Source organism: Mastigoproctus giganteus, chromosome 2 (genome assembly GCF_048544385.1).
Source record: "Mastigoproctus giganteus isolate SK-2022 chromosome 2, ASM4854438v1, whole genome shotgun sequence".
In the NCBI taxonomy this organism is placed as follows: domain Eukaryota; kingdom Metazoa; phylum Arthropoda; class Arachnida; order Uropygi; family Thelyphonidae; genus Mastigoproctus; species Mastigoproctus giganteus.
This window is the reverse complement of record NC_143576.1, coordinates 107,320,609-107,341,510: the sequence shown is the minus strand read 5'-3', so window position 1 is coordinate 107,341,510 and position 20,902 is coordinate 107,320,609. Positions and strand designations below refer to the sequence as shown.

Sequence of the window (20,902 nt, the reverse complement as noted above, 5' to 3'; positions counted from 1 at the left end):
TGCTGTGTATTTCTGAGACACCCTGTATAATGGGATTTTCACGTCCCTATCTCTACTTGCAAAAGTTCGATAGATAATCGATAGGACACCACGGGCCTTCCTTGCAACCTGTTTACAATGCTCGGAGAATTTCATGTCTGACCGTATCATAACACCCAAGTCCCTTTCCTCCAGTACTGGGTTTAGTTGAACTCCACCAAGTGAATAAGTTATTTTGGGATTAGTGTTATTTTGGTGAAATACCTTACATTTTGTTGAATTAAAGCATAGCTGCCATTTTTCCGACCATTCCTGAAGTCTATCTAGGTCTCTCTGAAGAAGCTCAGCTTGACAGTGATCATTAACTACTCTACCAAATTTAACATCATCTGCAAATTTAGGCATCACGCCCTCTAGGCCATCATCAATGTTGTTTATGAAAATTAAAAAAGACAGTAGTCCTAATACTGATCCTTGGGGAACCCCACTTCTTACATCAACCCAATCTGAGGAATAGCCATTTATCACAACCCTCTGCCTCCTGCCCTGAAGCCATCCTGCTATCCATCTAAGGATTTTTTCCAGTGATTCCAATCTGTTCCAGCTTATAAAGCAACCGCTCATGTGGGACTGAGTCAAAAGCTTTGCTGAAATCTAAATAAACAATGTCGAAATTATTCCCTAAATTCAGCTCTTGAGTGACCCTTTCAAAATAGTGAACCAGATTTGTTAAACATGATTTTTCCCTTTACAAAACCATGCTGAGTATCCTTGAGAATTTCAATTCTATCCAAATGATCCTGAATTCCACCCCTGATCATTGCCTCCATGTTTTTCCCTGACACTGAAGTCAGACTGACAGGTCGATAATTTCCCACTTCACTCTTAGAACCACCCTTATGTATGTGAGATACATTGGCACTTTTCCAATCCAAGGGAATCTCCCCAGAGTCTAGTGATGCTTGCATAATTAGCCTCAATGGTTCAATGCACTCACTTGCCACCTCCCTTAAGATTATAGGGTATATTCCATCAACTCCAGGAGCCTTACTGGCCTACAGGCTCGAAAGTTTTTTCATTAAACAATCTTGCAAAATTTCAATATCATTAATTACATATTTTTCAGCTTCACTCCCACAATTTTCAATTGCCACAAAAAGTTTTTCTTCTGTAAATATCGATACAAAATAACTGTTGAGTTCATCTGCAATGGCATCTGGTATATTTAATACTATAATGAAGCATGTGTGTAAACATTTTAAAAGAAAAAATATCTTGCTGACAAGTTTAAATGTAATTTATGTTGGATAAAATTATTATTGCATTATTTGTTTTTTTTATCTTATTTCAATATTAAAACTTTAAAGATCTTCAAGATTAAAATCCTTATTATTAACTAACTAACTCTACACTTAAGGGACTCTGCGCAGCTTATGTGGCGGAAAGCATTCACTACGTGGACTGTCCTAGCTGATGGAAGGAATACGTTTAGCAATGGTCTTTTCTAATGTTAAAGAGGAGACTTTCATTCCCATAAGCAACAAAACACAGTACCAGTTCCTCTATGTTCTTTGCTTCTTTTGTTCACTGAAGTAGCTTTGTTGTTCCTAATAAAATGAGGGAAACAAAATCCTGCTTTATATATTTTTTTGGATATTATGATGGCCCACATATAATTTCTGTAATTTTAATTGGCATTCATACTAATCAGTGTTTCTCAGTAACTGGAAAGAGATTATAAGTGTCTCCGCAAGTTGGTTGATTTTTGTATTTGTGGTTTTTATTTTATTTAATTTTACAATTATTGTACTGTTTGGATGCAGTAGCCAGCAAAGGAGACAAGACAGTCTCAGCAAGCATTACCACATAAGAGTAATTTCTTCCTCACATTCATGTGTCCTTTAATTTATGCTTTTCAAAATACTCTTTCAAATTAATCAATAAAATACAGAGTAAAAAAAAACCATTAGTTATAATTTTTTTCCCTATTTTTTTGACTCAAGTGTAAAATCTAGAGGAAAAAAAAAAAAATTGGGATTGACTTTAATAACAAAATCATTTTGTTACTGAAATCAGCAAATTCAGAAGATTTTCTTTCCTCTCTAATTTTTGTGTGGCTCCTACACATTTTGCTGCCTTTTTTCTTCAAGGGTTAATGCTAAGCATTCATAAGTAGCATATTTCAGTACATGAATTTTATTAATTTATTAAAGGCTGTTGTCCTCAACCCTCACCATGCATATCCAAGTTGTCATAAGCATACATCAAGACTGGAAAGTTACAATCCAAGGTGTCGAATTTTATTTAGCATACAATAGATATTCCATAACTACAGTTTATCCAGTTTGTAAGTCACAAATTCCATTACACAATTTCTTCATCAGCAAGGTTTTCTTTTCTGAGGCACAATATCCAAACAATAAATATAAAAATGTAGTAAATAAAAACTATATACTATCGTATTCTCAATTTTTCCTTTTAACACAGCAAATATTACTCAGTTCCTGGATTTACTATTAGCAAAATAACTCAGTGACATGTCTAAATCTTTTTTAAGAGATTAAAATACTATTGAAATGTAAACATCTCACTAAACTACAAGTACGATGTCTATAGACAAACATTTAGTACCAAACCCTCTCCCCCGTGCCCCTCTCTCTCTCTCTCTCTCTCTCTCCAGTTTTGTACTGCTACAAGTGGGAGTAACAATCATGGAAACTACATTAATTTCTCTCATTCTCTCACTCTACTCTAGATAAAAAAAAAAAATTATAAAAAACATTCACATATGATTCTAATATTGTAGAACTGATTGTTACATTATGTACAGGCAGTCCTCACATAACGCGATTTTCAGTTAACGCCATTTGAAAAATTATACCACTTTTCACTTTACACGATGCAAATTTCCAGTTAACGCAATCATTTTTTTTTATGCGATAGTTGAAAAAGATTTGAATCACGTGTTAAGCTTACAGCGAGTTGTACTGTCAATAAAACATTTGCCTGCTGCCCGCCTCGGTGTGTTCCATCAACCATCGGAAGAAGAAGTGTTTGTCTCCTGCTAATAAAGTCAATGCACACTTGCATTTAAAAATTCAAAATTTTAAATGAGCCAGATGAAAATGTTACCGCGAAGGAGATAACGGCAAAAGAATTAGATGAAATCTTTCGTATTGCAGAGAACCTCAAACAAAAGGTTTGAGGTTTTCTGCGATATTTATTTCGCCAGGGCCCAGAGAAGATTGTTGTCAGCTATCGGAAATTGATCGATGAAAAGAGAAAGTCAACACTGTTCAAATATTTCAGCAACAGTCATTTCTTTATTGTGTATTTTATGTCAGAGGTTCCAAAACTTTCTCGGTTCACAGTGCCCTTAGTGTCTCAGTAATTTTTTCAAGGCGCATCCAGACCAAAAGGAATACCTAACAGTTCCGTTTAGTAGTTAGGTCCAAACAACTTAGTAAGAAATGCTGAAACTGTGAGCTACCTCAAGCTAGTAGTTCGCGCAGTGTCCGACAGATGTCGAGTATCGCTGTGTATCCCTCGAAAATTTAAAATATTCCGCGGCACGGAGTTTGGGAACCACTGTTTTATGCAATAAACATTTAATTCCATAATTATTCTCATTATCTTTTACATTGTATACAGTTAAAAAGTTATTTAAAAGTTATTTTTAAAATTCTTTATGGACATTCCAGAAGGTCCAGGACCAATTATAATTTTTCCTATTGATTATTATATTCGATTAACACGTTTCCGTTTTGTACGATGCACTCGCGGGACGCATTAATCGCGTTAATCGAAGCAAGCCTGTATAAATGTCAACATGAAGTTACATTTGTTAAATTCAGATGCAGTTAGTTTTGTTGAGTGGCAACGGAATATAAAAATTCTGTTTTTCTTGTTAGCATGCATTTAACAATTTAATTAAGCCTAATCAAGAAAGTGCTTAAAATTCTTAAAACAAAATGCACACATCAGAAATGATGTGTGGTTTTAAGCATTTTCCATAAAAATTCAATTCAACATATAATTCAATTCAATACTCTACTGATATTATCGTCAGGAACAATTAAAACAAACTGCTTTCAATTCTTAGGCAATTTCACAATTACAAATAAAAATAAAATGCAATCATCTGAGACATGACTAGTTTCACTGAAATACTGAAAGTCATTAAGATGACAGTGAAAATAGTTTTATCAACAGTCTGAGAAAACAATTCTACTCCCATTAATTTTTTTTTCTGTCTTTACTGTCTGGGGACACTATTGTCCTTCCTTTGACAGTGACAGAGCTTCAGCTTATACTCATTTTAGAAATAATTACATTTATCCTGAGTTAGTCAAAAGTTACTAATATTCTTTTTAATTAAATAACACCCTTAAAAGCCAAATCCATTATTCCTTAAAAAGTAAAAGCACTGTTGTGACCAGTTTCAGAGATTAACATTAGTTCAGGCATATGATGCAAGAAAGCAAGCTTATACAGCACCAGCAAAAAAAAAAAAAAAAAAAAAAAAAACCTTCCCATTTCCCCCATCTGATCACTCCAAATGTTTGTCTAGTTCAGCCTTAAATTAATTTAAGGCTATCAACTTCCACAACAGATGGAAGTCTGTTCCTGCAATCAACTACCCGCTAGCTAAAGGCAAACTTCCGCACATCTATTCTACAACTGTCTTTCCTCAATTTGAATCTATGCCCCCTCAGGTTCTTAATCTAAGCAAGCAGAAGTATCCAGTTAGCATTGAACCTGCTCATAGCATTCAAGGCCTTATACACCTCAATCAAACAGGTGCCTAGTCTCCAGATGCAACTTGCAGAACTTAAGCCTTTCTTCATAAGAGCACCCTCCCCCCCCCCGTTCCTCTGACCAATCTTATTGCCCTTCTCTGTACTCGTTCTAGCAACTCTACATCCTTCCTAAAATGAGGCCTCAAGACCTGTATACAGTACTCAAGGTGTGGCCTGACCATTACCTTATACAAAGAGATAATCACCTCCTTGTCTCTGCTAGCAAAATTTCTATATAACACTGACAAAACTCCATGACCTGCTCTGGCAACCCATGTGCTCAGAGAACGTCTTATCTTACTGCACAATTACCCCCAGGTCTTTTTCATTATCCACCTCCCTGAGTGTAGTACCACACAGTCGGTACATTTCTCTTGGGTTACTGCTACCCATATGGAGTACTTTACATTTGTCAATTTTAAACTTCAGTTGCCACTCAAAGCCCATCTGCCTAACCTTCCTAATTCCTGTTGCAGTAGCATACTGTCTTTACTGTCATTAACAACCCTGCAACCCTTGCATCATCTGCAAACTTGGACATTAAGCCTGATATACCTTCAGTGATATAATTGATAAATATACAAAACAACAATGGGCCTAGCACCAAACCGAATTTATTACACTGCTCTACTGAAATGCAATTGAACAGAAGCCTGGAAAACAAGGCAATGGGAATTTCCAGGACTGCTGGGAGTAATAATGGAACAAGTAAATACATGGGCTGTGTTAGGGTAACTAAGAGTAGAAACAGATGCATGTATACTTGCATGTACACCAATGCTAGGAGTATAGTTAATAAATTCGATGAGCTTGAAGTGCTAGTCAAGACATCAAAGGCAGATATTGTTGGGATATCAGAGACATGGTGTCACACAGACTTGATCTGATTATCAGTAGTGATTATCAGTACTGAAATTTGGGGAGAATAATGTGTACAGAAAGGATAGACAGGACAGGAAGGGAGGAGGGGTTATATTGTTAGTTAAGAAACACATAAAATCTAAGGAAGTGCATCCAATTGCTGTTGGTGGACAATGCAATGTTGAGTCTGTTTGGTGTGACATAAGCACTGGGAAAGGAAAATTGAGACTAGGTGTGTGTGTTAGAGGCTTAATGAATCTGATGAGTATAATGAGCAATTGTACAGAGATACAGAGTGGGCCAGTAAATTAGAGTGTCTTATAATGGGGGATTTTAATTTCCTGGATATTGACTGGAATTTGTGGGTTGGTCAATCACACACTAACAAGGCTTTTGTGGATTTATTGGATGATTGTTTTCTACAGCAGCATGTTCGGGAGGCAATTAGAGGGAGTAATACTCTTGATCTGATTATCAGTAGTGATTCTTCATGCATCAAGAATCTGCAGATAAAGGAACCACTTCAGCACACAGTGATCACAGTCTGCTGAAGTGGGATTTACTGAAAGAGGTAACTACCATCAAGGGTGACTACGGTGGTCTGAGACCGTATTTAAATTCTATATGGTGGGTCTAACTGATGATGTTTCCAACAACAAATTCAAAATGGGAAGCATTCAAAGAATTAATCTTGAAAGCCACTAGGCTTTTCATACCAACAAAGAAATATTGTTCAAGATTTAGGCCTAAATGAGATGAATTAATTAGACCTGTGACAGAGAAGAAAAATGGATGGGATACAAATAAATTAACAGGTGACACAGAAGCCTATGATAGATATAAGCTGGTTTGTAACCAAGTCACAATGAAGGTTAGGCATGCACAGACAAATTACAAGAAATCTTTGGCAAAGGATGCAAAAAAAAAACAGCAAAGAGTTCTTTACTTATGTAAACTCTAGAAGGAAGGGGATGAATCAGATTGGTCCACTGCATATCAATGGTTCAACTGTTGATGATCCTGCTCAGGTAGCTAACAAACTGAATGAATATTTTGCACCAACATTCATACATGAGGAGTTATTCAGGGAAAGGAATGCCAGAGGTGTATTCAACTCTGACAGTAAGCTAGATAATCTTATGATAACTAAGAGTAAAGTGGAGGAGAAATTGTTGAAGATAAACACAAGAAAGGCACATAGGGTGGATGAAATCTATCCAGTTATATTACAGGAGGCGGCAAAGGAAGTAACCAAACCCTTAGCCATAATTATGAGAGCTTCCCTGGACTCAGGGGGAGATACCCATGGACTGGAGATGTACAAATGTAACCTCAATCCACAAAGGAGGATCAAAGGGAGACACAGGTAAATACAGACCTGTTTGTTTAACTTCTGTTCCAGGGAAATTAATGGAAGCACTGGTTAAAGAAGCATTGCAGGATCATCTAGACAAGACTTTGGTTATAGCTCGGACACGGCATGGGTTGTTAAGGGGAAGTCTTGTCTGACTAATTTGATTGGATACTATGATGTAGTCACAAAGGAACTGGATGCAGGGAATAACTTTGATATCATATATTTGGATCTTAGAAAAGCCTTTGATACTGTTGCACATGGAAGACTGCTGCACAAATTGGAGCAGTGTGGCATTGGAGGCAAATTGCTGCTATGGATAAAGGGATGGTTGAGTGGGAGAAGACAGAGAGTGGTAATCGATGGACACTGCTCTTCGCAGACTAATGTTATTAGTCGAGTCCCTCAGGGTTCCGTGTTGAGTCTATTGTTGTTTTCTATATTTATAAATGATACTGATGATGGTATATCAGGCTTAATGTCCACGTTTGCAGACGATACGAAGATTAGCAGGGTTGTTAATGACACTAGTGACAGTACACAGCTGCAACAGGATCTAGAAAATTTGAGCAGATGGGCTGAGAGGGTGGCAAATGAAGTTTAACATTGACAAATGTAAAGCACTACATATGGCAAGCAGTAATCCCAAAGTAACGTATCAACTCTGTGGTACCACACTGACAGTGGTAGAGAATGAAAAATACCTGAGGGTAATTTTGCAGGCAGATATGAAGTTTTCTGAGCAGTGGAGACGGTCTGCAAGAGTAGCTCATGGTGTCTTGTCAATGATATAGAGGAATTTTTCTAGCACGGATAAGGAGGTGATTAACCCCTTGTATAAGGCAATGATCAGACCACACCTTGAGGACTGTATAAAGGTCTGGAGGCCTCATTTTAAGAAGGATGTAGAGCTGTTGGAACGAGTACAGAGAAGGGCAACAAGATTAGTGAAGGGAAGAAAGGGTTGCTCTTACAAAGAAAAGCTTAAGTTTTGCAAATTACAGTGTCTGGAAACTAGGCACCTGCGAGGTGATCTGATTGAGGTGTATAAAGCCTTGAATAGTTTGAGTATGCTCAATGCTGATGGGATTCTTCCTCTTACTCAGAATAAACACCTAAGAGGGCATAAATTCAAATTGAGGAAAGACGGTTGTAGGATACATGTGCAGAAGTTTGCCTTTAGCCAGCGGGTGGTTGATTGCTGGAACAAACTTCCATCTGTTGTTGTAGAAGTTGATAGCTTTAATAGATTCAAGGCAGAACGTGACAAACATTTGGAGTGAATGGATGGGTGAAATAAAGGTGGTTTTTTTTTTTTTGGCTGATGCTATACAAGCTTGCTTTCTTGCATCATGTGCTTTTGCTAATGCGAATTCCAATACCACTCTCTGCCATCTCCCACTCAACCATCCCTTTATCGATTGCAGTAAATTTCCCTTAATGCCATACCGCTCCAATTTGCACAGCAGTCTTCCATGTGCAACAATATCAAAAGCTTTCCTGAAATCCAAGTATATGATACCAAAATTATTTTTTGCATCCAGTTCCTTTGTGACTGCATTGTAGTATCCAATCAAATTGGTCAGATAAGACTTCCCCTTAACAAACACATGCTGTGTCCGAACTATTACTGCTGTCTTGTCTAGGTGATCCTGTATCACCTCTTTAAGCAGTGATTCCATTATTTTCCCTGGAACAGAAGTTAAACTAACAGATCTATATTTGCACATCTCCAGTCCAGGGGGGGCCTCCCCAGACTCTAAGAATGCTCTCATAATTATGGCTAAGGGTTTGCTTACTTCCCTTGCTGCCTCCTTCATTATAACTGGATAGATTCCATCTGCCCCACGTGCCTTTTTTTTATATTTAACTTCAACAATTTCTCCTCCACTTTGCCCTCAGTTATCTCCCTTTTAGAGTTTGAAAACTTCTGGCATTCTCCTCGTTGAATAACTCCATATTTGTGAATGTACATGCAAAATACTCATTCAGTTTATCAGCTACTTGAGCAGGATCATCGATAGTTGAACCATCTATGTTAAGTGGACCAATCTGATTCATCCTCTTCCTTCTAGAGTTTACATAAGTAAAGAACTCTTTGCTGTTTTTCTTTGTGTCCTTTGCCAAACATTTCTCATAATCTATCTTCGCTTGCCTAATCTCCTTTGTGACTTTATTACAGACTAGCTTATATCTGCCATAGGCTTCTGTGTTGCCTGATAATTTATATGCATCCCACTGCATTTTTCTTTTCTGCCATGAGCCACATTAATTTCTGACATCTATTTAGGTCTGAACCTTGAACAGTATTTCTTAGTTGGTATGAAAAGTCTAGTAGCCTCCAAGATTAAGTCCCTGAAGGCTTCCCATTTAGAATTCACCATTGGTAACATCATTAGTTGATCCCACTATATAGAATTTAAAAACTGTCTGAGACCACTGTAGCCACCTTTAGGGGCAAAAAAAAACCTTCCCTTGATGTAGTTACATCTTTAAGTAAATCCCACATCAATACACTGTGATCACTGTCCTAGTGGTTCCTTTATCTGCAAATTCTTAATGCATAAATAATCACTGCTGATAATCAGATCAAGGGTATTACTCTCTCTGGTTGCCTCTCGAACATGTTGCTGTAGAAAACAACTCTCCAATAAATCCACAAAAGTCTTGCTAGAGTGCAGAGTTACCAACTCAAAATTTCCAGTCAATATCTGTAACGTTAAAATTCTCCATTACAAGGCATTCTGATTTACTGGCCCAGTCTATTTCTCTGCACAACTATTCATCGTACTCATCAGAGCCATTAGGCCTATAACATACTCCTACTGTCACTTTCCCTTTCCCAGTGTTTATGTCACACCAAACAGAGTCAACATTGCACTGTCCACCCGTGTTAACTGGATGCACTTCATTAGATTTTGTGTTTCTTAACTAACAGCATAACCTCTCCTCCCTTCCTACTCTGTCTGTCCTTTCTGTACACATGTACTCCCCAAATTCCAATTTTGCACTGCTTATATCTGTGTGACACCATGTCTTTGATATCCTAACAATATCTGCCTTTGATTTCTTGATTAGCATTTCAAATTCATCAATTTTATTTACTATACTTCTAGCATTAGTATACATGCACTTGTTCTTACTCTCTGTTACCATAACTCCGTCCATGTATTTACTTGTTCCATGATGTCTCCCAGCAGCTCTTGAAGTCCCCCAACTTACTCTCCAGGCTGCTGCTCATTACAATAGAAGCAGTGTAAGAATCACTTTTTCCTCTGCCAGCGGCTACCGTTAATCTTTTAGCCTGTGAATTCCGCCAATCAAGCAGTTTTCCGACCTACCTAACACTGCCTCAATAGCATCAGCAAATATTCTTGCACCCTTTCTCTATTTAAGTGTATCCCATCCCTATAGAAGCAGTCTCTCCTGTTAGCAAGCACAGACCATGCTGAAAAAAAAAATTCTATTCCGCGAGCCCTGCACAATCTCTGCAGGGTCGAATTGAATGACAAGGCTCTCATCATATGCTCCCTCTCGTGTCTGGGCAGAATTGTAAGCACTTTCAAATTTAACTCTAACTCACGACTTTTTTCCAGCACTGACCTGTACTTGTTAAGTAAATCTGCGGATCTCTTGCTCTTAAAGTCATTAGTGCCAACGTGTACAACAACATCACTTTTTGTGCCCTTAAAAGATGATATCTGCCCTACAATGTCATCAAGTTTTGCTCCTGGCAGACATACCCTGGTCCTGTTCCACCTATCCTTTTTGCATAATATATTCCCCGTCTTCCCAACAATAGAGTCACCGACAATAACTAGTTCCTGTGGGACCAGCACATTCTTCCATGGAGATTGCCTCTGTGGTGTCTGATGCACAGGAGTCAGCTCTGGCATTGAGTTGGGCAGCTGAGAGCTTGATGGGCCCCTCATATTAATTTCTTCGAGGGCATTTACCCTATACCTCAAACTCTCATAGATGCCCATCAGACCACTGAGTTGGCACCTAATTTCTTCACAGTCTCTGTACCTAGCACACACACACAAAGATATCCTCCTTGGCTATATAATGTCCTGTTCCAGACAGGTCTGCAAACATTTCACATTTCGGCATTGTTTTAGACTGTGGTGTTGGTGAATCACCCCTTCGGTTCTCCTGCGAGCCACAGCACTATGGCTATTCTGTGAACGCTGCTTTGCTGCTTTAGTCTGGGTCATAATTCCGTTAAGTATAATTTAGTCAACAATAAACTTTAATAAGATTAATACATTTTACTGATTAACTGATAATACTATACTAATCTAACAGATTTCTATACAGTACTACAGTACTACAGTACTACATTTTTCACTGTCTAGTTTTACATTAAACCTTACGCTATGGTCTATTCCGTATCGTATAACAATGCGGCAAGTTACGAACGTAAAATCTATGGGCACTTAAATATTAACTTACAAAATCCCTATCTAAATTCAAAAATAAACCACAGAACTTGGCTAGAACTATAAAGCAACTTATAGAAAATAATTTAGTCTAATAATTTAGTCAATAAAATTACTAAATATAAATGAAAACTTGCCGTTCACCAGAGCTGCAAAAATCTTGTTCAATGTGGTAATAACCTCATACTCCCAATCTCAATTATTTGGCTTCATCAGACAGCAAGTAGCTAAATTAGCAACTGTGTATAGAATCTAATTGAAGAGTGAAATCATAACTTTTGTTTATATATAATATAACCCCTATTACCATTCCATGGTGGCCCTGTGCAGAAATTTAGAAACTGCATATTACTTTAACACTGGTATGGAAATAGTTCAAGAAAACACTATTCTGTATGATATTGCTAATCGAGACCACCTGTTGTTTGATGATGAAGACAAATAACTGTGAAACCAATCAAGAGTGCCTTTGAGTTTTTAATGAATAATGAACTAAGTTTTTAGTGATGTTATTTAATTAAAAATGATTTTACTAACTTGAGAGTTGACTCATGGATAGGGTGACCAAACAGCTAAGATTAAAAAGGTCACCGAAGGCAAAAATGCCAGACAAAGTTGGACAAGTATTAAGGGCCATCTACCTTTGAAATTTTTTTATTTTTGTTTTAGTTTAATATATATCATAGTATTTCACAATTACTGGAATCAGAAGATTAAGGTGGGAGTAATGAAACAGATAACTCTAAGATTTTTTGTTATGATGATTTTGCATTAAGCTGCCTCTTATGGGCAAAAAAAAATTGTAAATTGCTATTAAGTAAATAAAAAACCTTCAGAATTAACCATTAATTAATTCATTTTTCAAGAAAAGGGGAGAGTAAAAAAATATGTAATACAAAGAATAAACTGAAAATGTTGGCACTATTTTTACTGAGTAGGGAAATAAATGATTAAAAACGTACCAGTAAACTAATCTAGATATTTTTCTGATGAACCTATTTTCTTCAGAAGTTCTCCGTTTTTAAGAAGGTAATCATTAAATTCTTTGCAAGAAATCTCTTTCATATTGTATTGGGTCAGAATTATACCCTTCACTGATTGCACAGACATTCGGTTTCTGTCCATTATCCACTGAGCATTTATAAGTGAGAAAGCCTTTCCAAGCTTGCGTTGTGTCCTTGGATGCTGAAGAAAAATTTGCAAATTTTTAGAAGCTCATAGAAACAGTTGTCATTAAAACCCCTAAAGAAACAACATGTATGTGCAAAGGTTCATCAAAAAAAAAAACAAACTTGCTTTTCAATAAACAACTTAAGGTTACAGTACTGGTCTATTAATATATTATCATCAATAATTATATCCTTTTCCTTGAGGTATGACAGGCAAGATATTAATTCATCATATTTTTGATGTGTGCCCTTTTTAAAACCATCCATTGAAAATAATGAAATTCTTTAAGCAGTCTAAATCACTTCTTCAAATAATTAATACATACTTCATACACTAGTCTCCCCTCCAGAAAACCCTGGAATTTTTTGTCCATACCAGTGACTCGTAATGTTTTCATAAGTTCCCTTACATCAAGTGGAACAAATTTTTGTTTTAGCTGTGATTCTAAAAGACCCAAGCATAGAGTGAAGAAAGCTCAGAATTTCTAGTATGGAATTATTTTCTCTTTTCACTGCCTCAGTTTTTTGTGGAATACTAATGAAAGAGAAAGCAAAAACTGCAGATAACATTTCTGTGAATTCATTTTCAAGAAAGCATTTTATAATAGTTGGGACCTACTAACAGATTGAATATATTCTTTCGAAGCAGGAAACAGATTTAAAACCCTTTGCATTACTGGAAATAAATTAAGCCACCTAGTTTTAGTTGAGGACAACAACTTTTGATAATTGGTATTTGCAAATTCACAAATGTCTTTTAAAGTCTCAGTCTGAATAGCACACACAGAAAAATAATTGAATATCGTCATAATAAGAGAGTATGTCAAATTTCAATATGTCTGCCCCACACTGAATGAAGTTGTGTAGAATATGCATGGGATATCCGATACCTACGATGTTCCTTTTCAGTCTCTTTCAACAATGAAAAAAAGATTTTTTTCTCTCATGTCTGCCCACACCACCAAAATTCACATTTGCAATGTCACCTGTAAATGCAACACATTTAGATGAAAGATTATACTTGTCTAGTGTCCCCAATACTAATATGAGATGGTCTCAGCAGTTTCACTGGAGTTTCTTCGAATTCGATCACCTTTGTTTTAATTCCACCTGCTTTCCAATAAAAATACTGCACAAGAATTGAGCTAAGCTTCAGTGGACCATGGTTGCTGGCATCTGTTGAAACTCCAATGAGATATCTCACTCAATGTTTTCACCAAGGCTTCAATGGTGTGTGACAACACAATCACTTTATTTATAATTGCTTCCATTTTAGTCCTTTCACATGCAATGTTTATAGCAATTTCTAAGTCCTTAAACAATTCACATATTAGACTTGTGGTGCAGTATATTCATTTGCAAGATTGATGCTGCTTAATTCTATTGTAATGCCAAAGTTCCTTCAACAGAATGTGACTTTTCATTGTCTGAATTACACTGGAAAAAAAAGATGAAATCTACACCCTCTTTTTTTTTTTTAAATGTCTTTCACTTTGAACATGCTGCTCCAAATCAGTGGAACCTTTATGTGCAATTGATATGTAACTCACAAACAATATACTTGGCCTTGTTTTCATTCTGCCCGACATCGAAGCAAGGATATTTTGTCTTAAGATTACTTGAGAATTTGCACTTTCTTTTAAGGGAAGCTATTTTAAGTAAGAGCTAATATTGAAACGCTTTTCTGGAAATTACCATAGTCACCAAACATTAGAGAAGTTATATGAAGCAAACACTATAAATGAAAATAAAAAAACTGCTATCGTCAATCCACTTCACATGAGATAAATAATTCTGAAATGTCTATTATTTGAAAAGAAATAAGATATATTGGACATATCTTAATAATTTTGTTTAACTCTACAAATTTACATCCTTCTTTCCAATTGCAGTAACTGCAGCAATAGCAAACTTAGCCTTGCTCGACTACCCTCAACCCTTCCTTTCTCAATTTAACTAATTCTGATGGTATTGTTCATAACTTGATGAGTACAGTTTTCAGAATAACATACAAGTCAAGAACAGCCAACTTTGTACACAAATTTAACATGAACTTGACTAAACTGTGTATTTACTTTTCTATTGCTGAAAAGCTTCACTACAGAAATCAGAGTTATAAAGGGAAGGGAGCTAAAAGTGTACTTCTGTACAAAAGACCCAGACTTATCAGCAAACTTTAAAATGCCAGCTAGACAGCAGAGGAAAAAACCGGACATCTAGCCACCCTACTCATTGATAAATGTAGTTGTTTCTAAAGTAAATCCAAGCTCTGTCGTCATCAAGGGGGCGACAATAGTATCCCCAGTCACAAAAAAAAGAGAAAAACATAAGGCAAATAGCATTGCTTTCTTAGTCTATTTCAATTCAATAGACTTGTTACACGTGTTTTCATGGAAAGTTATGGCAACTTCCTTCAAAAAGGCGTGAAATCTGTGAAAAATATAACTGAAATTAATTAGCAGCCTCAATACATAAAAGTAGAAACAGAAATATAGCAATTACATTAAATGAATTTGTTCGCCATAAAGAAATAAAAATTTGAAAAGGTAGATTTTTTTTTTTTTTTTTTAAGGAAAAAGTAGTCATAGCACTGATTGACAAACTGGATCTAGAATATCAGCATGGAACAGAGGTCTTCCCTAGTTCTAAAACAGGTCAGACATCTCGCAAAGCTTAGCTCAGGGTAATATTCCAAATTCAGGCCAAGAAGACTCTTCTCACAAGGAAGACCTTCTATCATCCTTATAATCTCTTTCAATGTCTCAACAAAGCTATCTGCATTGAATTTAACTGTACCCAAAGAAGAAAAGAATGCCTCTTGAAATGTTTTACTGAATATTAATAAGTCTGAATAAAATTTCTGTAAAACTTCTTACATGTGGCCAAAGTGTTTCCTTCTATCGTGAGCCAACTATATCCAAATGAAGATGACAACAGAAAGATTTTTTTGTTAGGACAATTTAACTTTCTGTATTTTTTAAAAACTCTGTAGTCAAATATTCTAAAAAGATACCAAAACACAATCTGGGTTTTTGAATATGTGCCTGTTCAGTATAACTGTGAACCTACTAATCTCTTGGATGTATTGTGTTGCTATATCTATAGATATTTTGAAATAACATGAATTAAAAATTAAAAAGTTAAATTTATTCTTACCTGGAGAAATATTTTTAACCTATCTAGGGGTGCAGTGCATGTTCGAGATACAGCACCAGCAATTCCTCCAGAAACTAGATGGCGCCACCACATTCCTGACTGCATTTCAGTTTCTGTAAAATCATCTGGAACTAATGTATCTTCGCCTATGTCAACAAACTGAAATTAAAAAAATTTCAGTATTATAAAGTGAAAATGAATACAAATAACTAAATACTTGGCTTTTTTTTTTTTTTTTTTTACATTACTAATTAAATCATCACTTATTTACAGAATGGACTGTTAGCAAACTAAAGTTCACAGAGGAAAAGGAAAATCTTTTGAAACAGCACTGATCTCACAACATGGAGGTACTTCAATTTGAAATTGAAGTACCTGCATGCTGCATTACAAATAACATTAATATCCTCTTCTTAAAACCAGTAGATAGCAGTGCATGTCCAAATAACTAGCACTATACTTCCCACAGGAAAAGTGCTATTTCAAAGTTAGAAATCAGTAATTTAGAAGACATCTATCCTCACTAAACTTTTTTTTAAATTTTGACAAACTTTCAAGAATGTTTGTCCAACTGCCGAAAATTCTGTAATTATTGTTTTCGTCATCTCAATGGAATTAAGTTTCCAGGCATAGACTATCTTTTAAATTTCCACACAAAAAAATAATCCATTAGATCTGGAGAATATGCAGGTCACATCTTCTGATCCATCTGTTTGAGAATTTTTCATCCAGAAATCTTTTCCCCATTAAGGAGTAATGGGCAGGTGCACCATCCTCATCTGGAAGATACTTGTACATAAAGTACACGTTAGTAAATTAATAAGAGGAGTTTACCTCAATATAGTACGTGGAACACTTCCGTATGATACCCTCCAGAAATTAAAACGGAAAAAATCGACAACTTACCGACACATTAAAGTAAAATATAAATAATTAAATAATTAAAGTAAAACATAAATAATTAAATAATCAATTTAACCCAATTCAAAATCAATTTAAAACAATTAAAATTCAAATTAACGCAATTAAAAGAATCTAACGAAAATATTCAAAACGATTTTCCTTCCTGAAGCTGACAATGCTACTTATATTTTACTTTAATGTGACGGTAAGTTGTCGATTTTTTCGTTTTTTTCCGTTTTAATTTCTGGAGGGTATCATACGGAAGTGTTCCACGTACTATATTGAGGTAAACTCCTCTTATTAATTTACTAATATTATTATCAACGTAGAACATATTGAGTATTACAGCTCTGTTTCATACTATCTAATAAAGTACAAATATATTCCAGCGATTTTTGGCCAGATAAAATCCTTGAGCATTGTAAGGTAATTCTCACCTACAACATTTCCATCAAAGAAAAGGCCCAATAGCACCTTCTGAGCAAATTCCACCCCACACAGTCACTTCAGACAGGTTCAATTCTTGCTCAGTCACAACATGGGGATTGTCTAGTAAAGACAGTCTAGTAAACATAATTATATTTACTGGACTACTTTAAAAAGTAGTCCAGTAAACATAATTGTGACTATTCACATGACCATTTGATCTGATAATGGCTTCAATCTGTCCACATCATTTGATTAATGAAATTTTTTTTCCTTTTACACATCTTCAGCATCATCTCCGAAAATTGCAATCTCTTGTCTGGATTACAGGCCTTAAGTGAGGCATGCAATGCCTCACTTAAGAAGCATATAGCAATCTAGGAATGTAGGCCTTATATCCAGAAGCCTTTAAAATTCTAATTATTGAGGTCTGAGGGTTATTCAGTTCCAATCACAATCTTTTGGATGATTTTTGTTGACTTTTTAAGGGCATAGATATCCTATTAATATTTGTTGCATAAACAGATAAAGTGGGTCTTCCACTTCTATGATGGTCTGAAACACTACTTAATTTCTCAAATTTCTTCATAATGCTATTAACAGTTGGTTTTGAGGAGGAGACACTTCTGAATATTTAGCTCATTGATGTCACAGAGTTGTGCAGCTTCCATATTGGTAAAATAGTCTTGCAACTAAAATTCTTTTTCCAATTTCAAGAGGTAACATGGTATTGTAAATCTTCTATCTTTCCTTCAACAAAAAAAAAACAATAATTAGAAAAATATCTTATCTTTCAACTTAGGAATTTTTAAAATGGTAAAGTGACTTATGACTCACCCTGTACTTTGTTACACTTGTGATAATTATGCCACATATTTTAGAATTAAATTAGCTGACCAAGACAAAAGTTTGCCCTTCCATCCCCAAAAAATGTCTCGTACATGTAGACAGCCTGCATTGTGGAAATATAAAAAGCCATGACATTTGCCATTCCCACAGTGTGGAGGAAACCCAGGGTCATATCAATAACTGATACTATTGTTCGGTAAATGCAGCATTATAGCACGATGAACAAGCAGAGCATTGTGTACCCCAACAACATTCCTTCAGCTGTAAGGCCAGTACCCAATGTACTTGAACTACCAGTACTACCTCCACCAATTGCTCTTGAACATAAGCCATTAATTACTGAATCTGACATTTGTGATCTACATGATGATATAAACTATTCTGAAGAAGAAATTCACAACTCTGGACCACAGCTGTTTATACAAAGTGAACTATATGATCTTGTGTGGATTTAAATCTACCCAAAGGGTCCTACAGAGTTTTTTGAGTGAAAACTTAAATCCAAAAATCTACTAGCTCAAGTCTTTTCATGTATAGACAACACGAAAATGAAATGATTAACCATTTTTTTTTTTTTTTTTTAAAGAAGTCTTAATGATACATTGAAACAATTACTGCAGTTATGAACTTTTTTTTTTTGGAATTTTTTATAAACCAACAGAGGAGGTTATTTATTGACTCATTGAAGCTAAGCCTCAAAGGAATTTTCCTTCTTCCTGTAGCCCATTCAGGGACTTTAAAAAAAAAAAAAAAAAAAAGATTATTATTTTTTTGAAAAAATGCCTTGTTTCTGCATGAGTAGAATAGTTGAGCAAAGAAGTGAACAATGGGAAAGGAAAATGTGGCCACCAAGACAGTTCTGACACCAAATCCTAAGAACAAATTTGAGCCACTGGTAGAGCAACACAAAGTATTCTCCTCTGCACATACAGCTAGATTTAATGAGACAGTTCATCCAAACCCTGAATAAAAAAGAAAATTGTTTCACATATGTTTGTACTCATATTACCGGCTAAGAAAAAAAAGTCAGAGCAGGAATTTTTGTTGGACCTCAAATCCACAAACTGCTGATAAATTAAATTTGAAGAATACATGAACTAACCTGAAAGGCACCTAGGACTGGCTTTAAAAATGTATTGCCACAATTTTTTTTTTTCGGAAACAATAAATACCCAGATTATGCAGTGATCATGAGTGACATGCGGCAAAAGTTCAAAAAACTAGGTTGAAATACAAGTGTTGATGTATGTTTCTTGCACTATTATCTCAACTATTTCCCAGGAAATTTAGTTTAAGTGAAGATCAGGGAGAAAGATTCCACCAGAGTATAAAATAAATACAAAAACGAGTATCAAGGAGGATGGAATGTCAAAAAATAGCTGACTACTGCTGGATGCTAAATAGAGGAACAGCCACTGGAACTAGCTGCCCGAGGAATTCAAATAGGCTAATGAACCCAATTTCGGTGAAGTCCGGACGATCTGTGACAGCCAAATTCTCTGCTTGCACCTTCACGATGGTGGGACTGTTAGTAATCCTGGGTATAACCTCCAGGATTACTAACAGTAATCCTGGAGGTTATACCCAGGATACACCTGGATAGTCACCCACAGTGTGCACAAGCACACTGTGGGTGACTATCCAGGTATGAACCAACGTAAGCAGGGGTTGATGTGTGGTGCCCACACCACATGGAGGAATGCTGCCCCTCTGTGTTACTAGGCAATACTAAGTGGTAGATGACTCATCGACCGGTACAATACCACCACTTTGCTTATTGGAAGCTTGAAGTGGTGGAAGCCATGTTTAGTCTCCAGAGCTAAGTTCTGGTCAACCCTTTCCATCTCTTCCATCTTGCAGTATGACTTTTGAGGTTATGATGAAAATCATGGCGAGATCCAATCTTCCTTATATTTCAAGGATACAGTTCTAAAACAGTGTTCGCAGGCGGGTTGCTAGTTAGAACACTAGACCAAACCTATTGGTAACTCTCTAGGAGGCTTCCAGATCAGCTAGTGTTATAATCTTGCTACCTCTACTCTGCCAGATAGTGACTGGAGGGATTCCGAGTAGTGTGTATGTGTGGGGCATTGTTGAGGCCATGTTATGTCAAACATCTGGGTATATTCTTACCATGTGTACACCATATCCAAAAATTTCATTACTTCATACAGCATGTCCCATCCAATTTTTCTTACTATTGAATACACCATGAATTGTCAAACTAATAGTAAGCTTACCTGCAAAAAGATCTAAACCTCCCAAACACTTCCTAGTTCATTTCACAAATATACGTGGTCTCAATTCTAATCTCAACGATGTCCATTTCCACTTGCAGTCTGCCAAACCCCATGTACTTTTTCCGACAGAATCTCAGTTATCGGTTGATTCAACTACTGCTCATCTCAGTTGCCAAAATTATTCGCTGTATGATTCCTTTCCGATATTCCCTGTGAGAGACTTGGTAATTTGGAATCTCCTCTCTTCAATCTTCTCTGGCTTAAAATATTTCTACCTCATTCTCTGTTGTCTCTACCTTTCTCCAACTCCACTAATCACTTGGAGCTCTTTGACTTCCTCTCTTTGCAACTTGAATTTCTCCAGTACAACTTTCCTAACAGTGAGATAATTTTCCTTGGTGATTTTAATGTTCACAACTCCAGCTGGCTTCCAATTTCTAGTCACAACAATGCAACTGGTTGAGATGCTGAGGCTTTTGCAATTACTAATGACCTTGCACAGACCGTGCATTTACCTACAAGAATACCGGACAATCTTAACCATACAGCCAACATGCTTGAACTTTTTCTCACAAACAACATGGTCAAAGTGAGTGGTCCTTTAGGCACCTCAGATTACAACTTGGTGATTGTCTCTTCTCCAATGGAGCCTTTAATTCATGGCTATTCCCAACCTTGTATTGTTTGGCATTACAAGAATACAAAAGGACGGCCTGAGAGATTT

General features: G+C 36.2%; 1 protein-coding gene across 1 annotated transcript in view; it reads right to left on the bottom strand.

Annotated features, from left to right (window-relative positions):
• Positions 1–20,902, bottom strand: part of LOC150089485 (mitochondrial adenyl nucleotide antiporter SCaMC-like) — a 279,984-nt gene that overhangs the window by 116,349 nt on the left and 142,733 nt on the right. The window contains exon 5 of the mRNA XM_090368618.1: positions 15,761–15,919. Within this exon, the coding sequence (XP_090224744.1) occupies positions 15,761–15,919 (159 nt within the window). The remainder of the gene's footprint in view (positions 1–15,760; positions 15,920–20,902) is intronic.